Source organism: Poecilia latipinna, unplaced genomic scaffold (genome assembly GCF_001443285.1).
Source record: "Poecilia latipinna isolate Pla-1442-1.1 unplaced genomic scaffold, P_latipinna-1.0 Scaffold1586, whole genome shotgun sequence".
In the NCBI taxonomy this organism is placed as follows: Eukaryota; Metazoa; Chordata; class Actinopteri; order Cyprinodontiformes; family Poeciliidae; genus Poecilia; species Poecilia latipinna.
The window spans coordinates 39,814-52,605 of NW_015114202.1; the positions used below are offsets into that span (position 1 = coordinate 39,814).

General features: G+C 38.5%; 3 protein-coding genes across 4 annotated transcripts in view; 2 read left to right on the plus strand and 1 right to left on the minus strand.

The window, feature by feature from the left end:
- Positions 1 to 2,823: 2,823 nt before the first annotated feature.
- Positions 2,824 to 8,149, minus strand: lzic (leucine zipper and CTNNBIP1 domain containing). Of its 2 annotated transcripts, XM_015058955.1 has the most exons (8): positions 8,066 to 8,129; positions 7,911 to 7,975; positions 7,564 to 7,689; positions 7,330 to 7,465; positions 6,578 to 6,676; positions 5,910 to 6,005; positions 5,665 to 5,746; positions 2,824 to 5,580 (listed from the first exon to the last, which is right to left on the minus strand). In XM_015058955.1, exons 1-8 carry the CDS (start codon positions 8,105 to 8,107, stop codon positions 5,525 to 5,527), a joined length of 702 nt encoding a protein of 233 aa, XP_014914441.1. In that variant the 5' UTR covers positions 8,108 to 8,129; the 3' UTR covers positions 2,824 to 5,524. The 2 variants fall into 2 exon arrangements, with proteins under 2 accessions (XP_014914441.1, XP_014914443.1); XM_015058957.1 differs by lacking the exon at positions 7,911 to 7,975 and having other exon boundaries at positions 8,066 to 8,149.
- A 16-nt stretch (positions 8,150 to 8,165) lies between these two features.
- Positions 8,166 to 12,342, plus strand: nmnat1 (nicotinamide nucleotide adenylyltransferase 1). The gene is made up of 5 exons (XM_015058954.1): positions 8,166 to 8,256; positions 8,576 to 8,715; positions 9,472 to 9,655; positions 10,883 to 11,007; positions 11,686 to 12,342. The coding sequence occupies exons 2-5, from the start codon at positions 8,601 to 8,603 to the stop codon at positions 12,087 to 12,089; spliced, it is 828 nt and encodes a 275-aa protein (XP_014914440.1). The 5' UTR covers positions 8,166 to 8,256; positions 8,576 to 8,600; the 3' UTR covers positions 12,090 to 12,342.
- rbp7a (retinol binding protein 7a, cellular) overlaps positions 10,931 to 12,792 on the plus strand; it is a 7,433-nt gene continuing 5,571 nt past the window's right edge. The window contains exon 1 of the mRNA XM_015058958.1: positions 10,931 to 11,007. The gene's annotated coding sequence lies outside the window, so the exon portion shown is untranslated. The remainder of the gene's footprint in view (positions 11,008 to 12,792) is intronic.

A 12,792-nucleotide genomic window follows, 5' to 3' on the forward strand; every position in this document is an offset into this window, starting at 1 on the left:
AAAACAAAGCCACACACACCGCTTTACACACCCCTCCGCGGTGTTTTATGTGGAGGAGCCCTGATATATATATATATATATATATATATATATATATATATATATATATATATATATAAACAAAAAAAACGTTGACAAAAGAATAAATAAAGTATAGAAGAGTCCTTCAGCGTATATGGTCAAGGCTTTCCTGTTGTTATCTTCGTGGTGGTACTCAGTGTAGTGTAGTCATCACCGGATTGCTGATTTTTACTTTGTTTTTTATTTATTATACTTTTTAATTCCCTGGAAAACTTGGCCTACATTTCTTCTGGAGTGTGCGAGGCAGTCAGCCCTGCACTTTCTGTTCTCAGTCAGGCTTTCGCGCAGAGATTCGTTTAGATTTCCCGACGTATATCCTTTGGCTTAACGCTTTTAGGGTCGCTTGCCATGACTTCGTTTTTTTTTTTTTTTTTAGGCCCCAGGGAAGCAATTTTTTCGAAGTAGCCTGCAATCTCTCTCTCTCTTTTTTATTTTATTTTTCTTGTTTTAGTGCATGAGGAAAACTTGGGAAGTCTTATGTGTAGAGAAATGAATTGCTTTTTAAAGATTTTTTTGTAAATATGAAAACAACAATGTAATTTAGTCAATGTGTTTAGTGAAAGCCCGCTCAGCAGGGCTCGATATCTTTAAAAAAAAAAAAAAAAAAAAAAAAAAAAAAAAAAAAAAAAACGCCGTACTTAATGTAGAATATTTGTGTCACTGCAGGCCGTAGCATGTTGCTGAATTTCCGCTGAAGCTGTTCCATCGCGCTTTCCCCAAAAGTCTGCCTCGTGATGAGAAACCCAGGACTGTTACGCGGAGGTTTCCATGACAAATTGGTGTCTGTTTTTCTTTTCTTTTCTTTTTTTTTTGACATTTTCTTTCGGTCGTTTTCCGCGAGAAGTGAAATCGGTTCCAGTGCTTTTCTCGTGAGCAAGGACGATTCGACAGGTTTTCGCTCCGTTTACTGTCGAGGACCTGAAGCGCCGCAATCTGAAAAATAAGTCATTTAAGTGATTTCTCCAATCTTTTTACGCAGTACTGACTTAGTAAGCAAAAATTTGGATTGAATGTCAATAAATTACTGATTACAGAATTAAATGTGTAAATTATTGATTTTAAATTTCATTACATATTAAAATGAAACAAGAATTTTATCATTTCATTTAAATGTTTCAGATTTTCTGCTGTCATGAAATAACTTGCTGTTGTAAAAGACACCCTAACATCTGATTGGTTGGCCTGTACTGCAGTTTCAGCCTAACAATTTTTTTTATATTTTTAAAAATTTAACTCCTCATCAGATGCTTGTACGCATCCAACTCAAAGCTATTTTGTATCACAACTGATACATAAAGCATTTGTGTTTGTTTTTTGTTCTATAGCCTTAAAACCAATTGCCACCGCAGGACTTTGAAATATTTCAATAAACACTGAAAATACTTCATATTTTTAACATTGTGAATCCAGATGCTAATCAACCACCTCCACATTTAATTATGCTCCATATAACATTGTGATATTTAAATAATGACAGCTAAATCACTTCCTATATCATGATTAAGACGCATAAATATTGAATAAATGACTTATTTATTAAATCGTGGCGTCTTTGGCCCATCGATGCGTCACGCTTGGCTCCGCTTGCACAGGTGGCAATGCTCGACTCCTGGCGTTCACCTCATTTCGTTCCCGGTGGAACTCGTCGTTGTACAGCAGGAATCTTTTTGATTTTACTTTTCAGATCAGCTGCGCTTATTTCACAAACATTTGGTATTTTTGGAAAGCAAGGCTGCGAGATTTTGAAAAGTAGGTCCCGAAGTTTGGACCAGCAGAGGTTCGCTCCGCACCTCCACCGAGGTTCAGTGGTGGCGGTTGGATTGTTTTTCAATCCAATGATTCTTTTTCTCTCTGAAAAAGAATCATTTTTCAGAGAGAAAAATGATTCTTTGCTCCACGGCTGTTTAATCCTAAGATGATTGAGACGTTTATTTGGTGCATTTTCAACCTGTTCTCCTGCTCCAACCTGCGTCACGGATTTTGCTCTATTTCAGCAGGAAAACACTTTAAAAATAGCTTTTTTTTTCTTTTTTTTCTCACAGCAGACCACTAGACTTTGTTGTTCATGGAACCACGCTGGGAGAGTTGTTCCTACACATTTGTTTACATTTGGTAAACTTAATTTTCCTGCTGGAGTTTAGTGTTGAAGCTCGTACGATCGATTGGGAAAATGTGACCAGCCTGTCTCCTCTCAGACACTGTTGTCCGTCAATGTTGTGTACATATATATATAAATATATAAATATATTTGTCTTACAAAACCAGAAGATGACGATCCTTTGCGCTTTATTCTAGTTGTGAGGGTACTAAAAGCTGCGTTAATTACTACCAGATTTGGGGCATTGCATGGCGCAGAAGCGGCGTTTACAAAAAGCATTAGTGGCTGGATTTTAGTTATTTTTCTTTTTTCTTTTTTTGCATGAGTCTGTTTTCAGAGGCCAAATCTGATTTTCTTTATGGGGACAGAACTTTTAAAGAGTTGATTTTAATTTTTTTCTAATCTCCAGTTAATTGCTTAACGACCAGTCTCCCTTCCACGACGACACGTAAAGCACGGGGCCAGGTCTGAGCCAGCTGAGGTGGGGAGTGCCTTTTTGCCAATCGTTGCAAAATTAGCAGGTCTAACAGAAAAAAACAAACAAAAAAAAAAACAACAAACATTTATCCGAGCTCTTTTATTTGTGGCTTTTTTTTAATTATTATTGTTTGATGCTAGATTTCTTACAAAGCTGAGATGTTTTTTTTCCAGCTTGTAGTGACTGTAGTCCACCGCTAGTTTTATTGAAACTACAAACATTGTACATTAGATGTCATGTGTCCTTGTTGATGTGTAGAGAAAGTAGATCCATATTGTATCTTCTATAGATATTGTACTGAATCCACCTTTAAATGATGTACAGTACATGAAGAAATCGCTTTGGCAGCATAATGTGGGCGTACTAATAAATTTTGCTGTCTGTGTACAGTGGAAGGTGAGTTTATTTTTCTTTTCTTTTTTTTTTGAACCGTGTCCCATCGCCAGAGTTGTTGAGGAGTGATTCTGAGGGCAGTATGAATTTTACGCAGTCGCAGTAAGGCCTGCCATCTCCAAAACTCGCATCTTCATCGTTGTCAGACAGTTCAAAGTCCAGTTCAAAAAGTCAGTAATGCTTCTCTCACAAGCCTCCGCCATGACTCCAACCCCCTTAACCTGAGTCACCTCTCGCCATAAAACGGCAGCCAGGCCGTAGCGCCGCTACTAGGAATTCACTTTGCATGAGCCACACGTTTGTGAATGTCCCGTGTGGGGTTGAGACGGAGAAAGGAGTCTGTGACGCACTACTGATTCTCGAGATTGTCTTGTTTCACACATCCGTCACCCTCCAGACCAGATTGTTTATTTTTATTTTATTTGATTTTATTTGCCGTTTCCTTTCAAATCTTGCTCAAATGGACAAACGGTTGTGATGTCTGCATAAAAATGTTGGATGCTTCCTTTGTTGCTTGTTGGAGGCGGGTTGTAGCCAAGTCGACGCTCGCTCTTACACAAAATAAAGGATGAACTGATGGGATGTAAACACTTCCTGTTCTTGTTTTGTTTTTTGTTCTTTTTTTACAGTAACTGTGCCGCTGTTTAACATGCATTTCTGGGGTGGAATAACACACCCTGCATGCAGAACGTCTGGAGCAATAGTGCCCCCTGGTGTTGAGTAAAAATTGTGCAACTTTTTTTTTTTTTTTTTTTTTTAAGATCACAGGTTAATAAAATTTAAACACTGCCAACATGAACATTACTGAAGATTTATGGAGCATGCCTAAAATCCAGGAAGCCAAACCATCACAGGGCATACATCCACACACACACTCTAATAAATAAGGTCAATTTAGAGATAATTAACCTAACAGTCATAGTTATAGACAGTAGGAGGAGGACTAAAATAAACCCATTGAACCTGTTTTACCGCATGATGCGTATCTTCCCACAGCCGCTGGATACAAGAAGTAACTACAGCTAACATTTAAAAACCGATGTTTAATGTATTGATTCCATCATAATGCTTGTGTGTGAAACTACTTTTCAAACATCTTTTCAACAAACTTTTTTTTTTGTCCTGCTGTAACTTACTGATTCTGTTCTACCAGCACTGAAATGTGACTTTTGCTCAGTTTAGTCACTAAAATATCTGAAATGCGCAATAATTCACACACGATTGATATAAAGAGCATTTTTACTGGTTCTGTAGAGGAGCGGCTCTGCACAGTGAGAAGTCACTTTATGCTTCTTACAGCAAACAACAGTCCAGGTCAGAAGTTTACATACCAATCTTTTAGCTTGGGCCTTTTGGAGATTAATTTATGCCAATCTGTCCAGCGTGGGACGATTGTACAATACAAGCTCTGTGATTTTTTTATTTTTTAAACAAGAATTAGATGTGTAAGTTTGTTATTGTTGCTTTTCAGTAATACAAAGTCAAACCTGTGCATACCAGTAATGGCTGAAATATATGTATACAACCCCAAGTGTTTTTAGATAAATGCTCATTAGCAACTAATATCTCATCCCCGTGCTTTTTCCATCTGTTAAAGACTTTTGGCGAAACTCTATATTTCATTCATCTTCTTGGTAGAATTGGTCGTTTGTTTAACTTGCCTGGTTTCTTGGCGTCACATTTCAAAAAGCTTTGAAAAGCGATCCAAACACATCCAGTTTGGATTTGTTTTTAGGAACATTCTGTTGTTTGAACAAGCTGTTTCCGAGTTTCAACCACCCCCCTGCTGATTTCAAGTAAATTTAATAGTAGTCATCCTCCTTATTCACTGTTCCATCCACTTTGGGCAAATATCTAGACCCCAGCATGATACTACCAACACCGTGCTCAGCACTTGCCTCACCTTGATTCCTCTAAATGTTCTTCTTGTCACAACAAAGTCAAACTGGTGATCTCAATTCTTGTGCTTAACCACGGTTAAAAATAATAATAATAATAATAATAATAATAAATAATAAAATAATCATTAAAAGACCACAAGTAATGATTTTCATTCTAGCTTGAATGATGATGTTCAAGTCTTGAGGCGGCTTCACAAAGGCTCAGGATCATCTAGTGTCTCTGCTTTATCCAAACAACTTCAGTTTAATTAAAACCTTAAGAGTCTAAGAACTCTCAGGTTGTAAAACAGCACACAGTAAAACCAACACTACAAATCACAGCACCTCTACATTCATCTGCATGTACTCGTACCGACTATATTACAATTTTACAGACTTGGACAAATAACTGAAATTTACAAAAGTTAAGAAGTATAAAACAATACTATTAAAAATGTTTGCATCTCTAGAAACACTAAAAACTGCACAGATTTTTATGCAAAACTTGATTAATTGGCACACTTCTTTTTTTTTTCCTTTCTTTTTTTAATAATAAGAGCAACAATGACTTTTAACTATAATTTTGTAAACTGTCTATGCTTGGGTTTTCACCCCAGAACTGGCTAAGGCCATAATTTTGTCTTCCGACCCTGAAAAAAAAAAAGGGAAAGAAATACAAGATGAGCATTGGTAATCAGACAAACCGAAAGAGTTGATAAAGTGTTTCTGCTCACCCAGGTTTGCAGTGACTTTTTCAAACTGACTCAGAGTCGCCGTCGCGTTTTCAGCCAGGAATGTGTCATCCTCTGGAGTGAGCTGTTGGGGGGGCAGGGGGGGGGGAATACATCTACAATGTCACAACTCTTTAAAAAAAAGATCAGTCTGTCAACATCATGGCTGCCACATGACTAAAATAAACTGCATTGGGAAACATTAGCAGAAGCCACCGAATCACACTGCGCAGTGCGGTGTTCGTCACCTTCTCTCCCAGCTTCCTCAGGGCTGTGAGGATTTCCATTTTCTGCTGCGTGTGCACGTCCCGAGACATTTTCCCCACCATCACGTCTCGGTCCATCTGCCCGGAATGTCACACACAGGCCGCACAATTTTCAGGCAGAGCCATGGAAAAGAAAACCACAATGCAGTGAGCGACGTGAGCCAAACGCTCATCGGTCAAAAGATTTAACGGCACAAATCATTCTAACAAAGCTCCGTGAAGACTGACAGAGGAATGGTTTCACGACGATAGGAAAGAGCAAGCGGGTTTTGAGAGACTGCGTTCAAAACCGAATTTAGGGCTTTTACAGCCTTTTTGACGCCAACGTCAATGTAACGACACAGGTTTGGCCGTGTAATCAGGGATCTGATCTGAGCTTTGGTTGTCTGATGTTCGGTGGAGCAATGGAGTCTATCAGCTCTTCAGCACTGGAGGACACAAAGCGGTGAGAGGTGCATTCATTGGTAAAACCAGGAGAGAACGGAGCAGCAAAAGAAATGTTTAGGAAGTTTAAACAATTTGACAAAACGGAACAAGACCAAATTCTGAAAATGCTGCAGTCAACCCTTGAATATGCTAAATGTGACTGACAAAACATTCTGACCATTTCTGTGACTGATTGGCGCAATGTTTGAAAGCGTAACTCAAACCTCGGCGAGTCGGGTCCTCAGCTGTCCTGGCTGCTTCTTTGCGAAAAGTCTGATCACCTCGGGGGTTTTGAATGCTTGGCTGATGGCAGCTTGGATTGCCTGATGGAGATAAAGACAGTCACAATGATATAGTGGGACAGATTTAGACATACATTTTCATTTTTATGAGACAATCTCAGAATTTTATGTGCTAACAACTAGGTAGCTAAAAGCGAATTATGCAACATCTGAGTCACTATTGTCAGATACTGCAGCTTCTCATAATTGGGGAACAAGTAAGTCGGAATATTGATTTCCTCAGTTCAGAACTGCACGGTTTAGGTTATTGTTTTCATCAAATTAAAATTAACACTTATTTTTAGCGCTTTAGAAAGCACTGTCACACCGCCAAGTTTAAACTTTTTCCAAGGGTAAATTGAGCTTTTATGCAACAGCGTCACAGATTTTACAGCATACACGTGAAGGCCAAATTCTAGACAAACGTATAGAAGATCTTTAATGACAGTAAAAAATATTCACTGTGGGTTTCCTGTTTGAAACTTTAGGAGAAAAGCCTTCATGTTAACCTTTACAACACAATGTGTGGTCTTAAGATATGAATTAAACGACAGTAAGGCCTTCTCAGACAGATTCTACTTTGAGAGGGTTTAAATGTCGCATAAATGCCCATGAGATGAGATAAATTATTTTTGTCACGGAGTGGGAGTATTACTTCCACAAAGTAACGAGTGCTTATTAATAAATGTCCCTACCAGCTGCATCCCACCAAGTTCATCCACCAGTGTCATGTCTCCTGTCATTATCTTCTTCAGGGACTCATTGAATTCCTCCAGCTGTTCCAGTGTCTCTTTCTTTGTCTCCTCATATTCCTCCTCGTCCAAGTCCTCTCTAGAAAAGGAAAAAAAGGGGGAAAAAAAGAAATGATAAGGACCTTAAAGAAGAGAAAAGTAAAAGTAAATGAGTGTATTGATTGGCTTATAGTCCACCTGCATTCCTCCAGGTCCTGAAGCTGCTGCATCAGTCTGTCAAGCTGTTCCTCCATGTTCTGCTTCAGTTTGCTGGTTTCGGACTTGCCCCGTGATGCCATTATGTTAAAATCCTGTTTCCAAACTCTGGAGTGTCAGATTTAAGGAAGCAAATTAACAAGCAACAGATCAGAATGACATTAATCAGTAAGTCCCAAACAGACTAAAGTGGATGCCCGGTGAAGGTTGTATTCACTGTATTTACTGTATTTGGTCACTATTACTGATTATTTTTCACGATAAACCCGAAGGCTCAGATAAACATTGATACTGACAGCAAGCTAGCATGCTAAAGCACAGCATCTCACCGTGAATTGTCTTTGTAATAACCAGTTATAAACACGCCGTAGGAACGACGGACGTTTGCCTCAGGCTAATGGGACAAACAATAGAATAGAGAACAGAGCCACCGCATAAAAACCCAGATAAAAAAAATTACTATTTTAGTAAAAAGAGTGTTTACTGTTTGTCTCGAGTCGCATAAGTCTTGAGGATTTGTGACCATGAACGTAACTTCAGAACGTGGGTGCGGCTCTCGTAAATTCTGTCCAATCAGATTTGTGTATCCTTACGTAGCCCTCGACGTCAGCTACGTACAGAAAACAGCTGACACCCATAGAAGAGCGAAACAGAAACTGCATTATTTTATTATAGGTACGAAAACGTACTATTCCTTTTGAACACGGACTGTTATTTTTCGTTTGTCTTCTTAAAAATAATTTGGGTTACCTCCATGTTGCTAATTTATAGAGCTAACAATCCAGATTACAATGGAAAATTCAACTTTAACGAGACTAACACATGTTAGCTCAAGTTATAGCACTGCTATTTATGCTCTCAGCATAATAAACCTTAAGTATTCTATCTCGGTTTGTTAATTTTTTGTTTGTGCCTACGTTAACGTAGTCCCTTTAAACCAAAGGGACTACGTTAAATCGCATTTTAGTAATGTCAGCTGCTGTGTTTGTTGCAGGGCAAATCCTGCACCAGTATGAGTAATGGAGAATCCCACTACATCCAAAGTGGTTCTGCTGGCCTGTGGCTCCTTCAACCCCATCACTAACATGCACCTGAGGATGTTTGAGCTGGCCAGAGATCACCTGGAAGACACAGGTTGAAGCCATTTAAGATTACATCCTTTGGTTTTAGTGTTAAGAGTTTTCTGTCTACTTCCCTGTGAAACTTTGTAAGCCTAATCAAAAATGAATCTTAAAATGAACTTGGAGCCCGTGAAGAAAGGGAGAACTTTGTGATGTGCTTCTACGGTCTTCTGCCTGATAAGTATCTGCAGCATCATCTTTAACTAAGTGGAATGTAGAACACTGTAGCTAAGATCAACAAATAATAGAAAATAACTCTAGAACATTATGATTTTCCTTATTTCTTTATAGGTTCTTAGTTGGGCTTTTTTTTTTTTAAAAGTACACCCTAGTAATGTTAAATATGTAGAAAATGCACACAATTGTAGAATTTAAAGTGAGAGCTACTTTCTTTTTACATGTCTTACAGAAAGGTTGTGCTTAAAGTATCGTAAAAATGCATTTAATGCTGTCTAGAACTTAAGGCCTCCTTCAAGCACTGAAATCCTTAAGCAGTACTAAAGTGTTAATTTTAAACTTTAAAAAGTGGTTTTGAAGAGCTGGAAACGGCACAAATGATCATTTGTGTTATTTCATTTTGCACAGTAATACATAATGCACTTTTAAACTTGGTGCAAAGTGGATCAAAAGACACCTGGGCTATTTGAGGCTAACCTGCAATTTTGGAATATTTCTACATAACTCATTATTGCTCCATTTTTTAATCATCTCAAATCACACTCCTACTGTGATTTAAACACCAAAACTGCATCTCCTTTGTGTTTTTAAGGTCAGTACAGTGTGATAAAAGGAATCATCTCCCCGGTGGGCGATGCCTATAAGAAGAAGGGTTTGATTGAGGCCAGCCACCGGGTGGAGATGGCCAGACTGGCCACAGAAAGCTCAGAGTGGATCACAGTGGACTCCTGGGAAAGCCAGCAGTCAGACTGGGTGGAGACGTCTAAAGTTATCCGGTAAGTTTAAAGTGCACAAAACATTTTTCTCTTGGATTTTTTTTTTCATTCTCTGACTCTGTTTTAGCTATTTACCATCTATCTGTGATGACAGCTAGCCTTCAAGCATATTCACATTAGATGGAGTGATGCAGGCGACTATGGCTTGATTTGAAACCTTGGTAAAGTTTTCCAAAGTTTTAATGTCCTTTTTATTGTATCTGAGTTATTCAGACTTTAGACCTTTTTATTATTTCTTTACGCAACAGTTGAACACTTCCTGTTTCAGACTCTATGAAATGGGATTTATCACACAGTTTCAAAAGTCAGCTTTGTTGCTTGCAAAAAAAAAAGATCATTTAAAAATAAAGGTTATGAGGAAGTGGAAAATGTGATAGATTGAATTTATAAGTGCAAAAAAAATAAAAATAAATTGTAACAAAATGTATTGATACCTTTAAGCAGACTCAGAATTAGTTGAGTTGGAAGTTATGTTTCATGTAAACAGTGTCACATGTTACTTTAATTTCATATGTGCATTAAAGAAAGGGTGATGTGATTATTACGTGCTTCGTCCACTAGATGGCAATATTAGGTCCGTGTGATATGTGAGCAGAGCTGCTACAGTAAAACTTCTTGTTCATTATTTTGAAACATGAACAAAGTAGATAAGACAGAATATTTTAATATATTATTTTCTAGATTTCTGGATAATTAATTTCCTGTATTTTTGGATATTTTTATTAACACATTTTGAAGCTGAAGTAGTCGTTCTCGTTACCATTTGGAGCAGTGAGACACGATCACCCGGTTATCACATTTACATTACTTCATTAGGTTTGCAGAGTTTGACGGCAGCTACAACACACTCTAAACACATTAATGGTTAACTGATCCTTTTGTCTTTTTTACTTCACACAAATTCTGACTCTCTACTTTGGTAAATATAAAGTAGGTTAGCAGCTAAATGCCGGGCCTCTTGGCTTCTTTCATTCAATCATTAAACATTTCCTTCAATTTTAGCTTCAATGCTGAACAAGATATTTGGCATTCATGAAATTGCAACTGGGGAATATTTTTGCTCATAGAATAATTTTTGGCTCATAGATCAGAAAGACCAGCCTGTAACCTGCAAGATGTTTTCATAGAATAATAACAGATGCAGATATTTATCTTAAGACACATATGGATTGAGGGATTTGAACAGCTGCTTTTGACTATATAACCGTTTTATCTTTATTCGTACAGGCATCACTATGAAGAGCTGCTCGCTAGAGAACATAACAGGGACGACGTGGACACCGTCAAGTATACAAAGAAGAGACGTATAGAGGAGAATTATATAGCGAGTTCAGTTCATCACAGGAAAAGAGGTGAGCTATGAATATTTGTAAGGTTGTGTGAGTAAATAGACGTTGTGTTTTTGGCGCTTTTGCTTATTTACAGTTTGGTGCGTTCTGCTGATGTGCAGGAATGCAGTTCTTGTAGGGTGTGGGCGCTCTGTCTCATGATCTGGACGACAGCCAGTCACAACCAACAAAGTTAGTTGTCAGAGTGAAGCAGCGTGAAAATTGCCTCTGGGCAACAAGGTGGTAATTACAGATGCACTTGAAATTAAAGCAAAACTGCGTCACACATGAGCAAAACAATAACTGGTCATGTGAAAAATGGTGTCATGAGCTTATCATTTTCATTATCATTAGTTAAACTTGTCCTAAACTTAAGCATTAAAGGACTTTTCATACCTTCCCCAAACCAAACCGTATACAAAAGTTTTTGTTTTTCCAACTTTATTTCCTGTCTTAATATCTGCATGTTTTGTTTATCCATCCATTTATTTGTTTAACAATCATGGTAGATCTGCCATTCATTCTTACTGAACTATTTTTAAAAATGGTCCAGAAACAGACTGGGAACTATGGAAAATTCAGTCTTTGATTCTACAGAATCTTATTTTTATTTCAAAGTTGTCTTCTAATAGATCTTTGAACAAGTGTTGTTACACCCCGTCTGAGCTCCTTCAGAGCTGAGCCCCTTGTCCCTGTGCTCAGACGGCCCTCAGCTGATGCTGCTGTGTGGGGCAGACGTCCTCGAATCCTTCGGAATCCCCAATCTGTGGAAGCAGGAGGACATCGCCGAGATCGTGGGACGGTACGGGCTGGTTTGCGTCACCCGCAGCGGCAGCGACCCGCACAAATTCATCAACCAGTCGGACGATTTGTGGAAGTATCGCAAGAACATCCACGTCGTCCATGAATGGGTGACCAACGACATCTCGGCGACTCACGTGCGCCGGGCGCTTCGTCGAGGGCGAAGCGTCCGATACCTGCTGCCCGAGAGCGTCGTCCGCTACGTTCAGGAACACAGCCTCTACAGCGCCGAGAGCGAGCAGAAAAACGCTGACGTGGTTCTTGCACCTTTTCAGAAATACTCAGACGCCTCTACAAGCGGATAATTTACTGACATGTTTACGACAAACGAAAACCGGTTTTGCTGTGAATTTAAAATGAGTTGCACATTTCGTTGATGCCCTTAATAGTGCCTCCTCCACAGATTGTAGTAATTGAATAATTATAGTTTCATTTTGCACCTGTCAAATAAAGCATCTGAGCTAAAGTTCAACTACAAATGAACAGTTTTATACATTTGATATTTTGTACAAAAAGTGATCAAATAATTTTTATTGAATAAAAATATACTTGAATGATTCTGAGGCTGCTTTCACTCTGTCATCTCATCATATATTTTCATTCAGAAGTGGAATTTTCCAAGCACCACCCCATCCCCTTTTAACAAGCCAAAGTCTCTCTGGAAACACTTTTTGTTTGACTAAGTGATTTGTGCCACATTAATAATAAAGAGGTTTCTTTGATTTTCGCCTTGGGAGTTCCCTTTTCTTTCTTGTTATTCTAATGCGGCAGAGACTGAAAGCTGATACTCCCTAATTATTCAGGGTCCTAGTTTTCATGTACTCCCTATTTTTTCACCTCTACTTTTTGCATAAGGCAAAGGAACTTCATTCATGCACACTCTCATTAAAAGCCGTTTGCAGGAAAATTACATAAATAAAGAAAGGTGTTGCGGGGGGGGGGGGGGTGCCTAGTTAACCATATAAGGACCGCAATCTTGGAATTTTTTACCCCAATAAAATTTTTTTT

Excerpts from the sequence above, each read along its gene's own strand:
- lzic (XM_015058955.1), bottom strand. The coding sequence starts at position 8,107 with ATGGTCACAAATCCTCAAGACTTATGCGACTCGAGACAAACA. Across the intron at positions 7,976-8,065 it reads TATGCGACTCGAGACAAACA|CCTGAGGCAAACGTCCGTCG; the intron begins GTAAACACTCTT and ends TTGTCCCATTAG. Across the intron at positions 6,006-6,577 it reads TGAGGACCCGACTCGCCGAG|ATGGACCGAGACGTGATGGT; the intron begins GTTTGAGTTACG and ends CATTCCGGGCAG.
- nmnat1 (XM_015058954.1), top strand. The coding sequence starts at position 8,601 with ATGGAGAATCCCACTACATCCAAAGTGGTTCTGCTGGCCTGTGGCTCC. Across the intron at positions 9,656-10,882 it reads GAGACGTCTAAAGTTATCCG|GCATCACTATGAAGAGCTGC; the intron begins GTAAGTTTAAAG and ends TTATTCGTACAG. Across the intron at positions 11,008-11,685 it reads AGTTCATCACAGGAAAAGAG|ACGGCCCTCAGCTGATGCTG; the intron begins GTGAGCTATGAA and ends CCCTGTGCTCAG.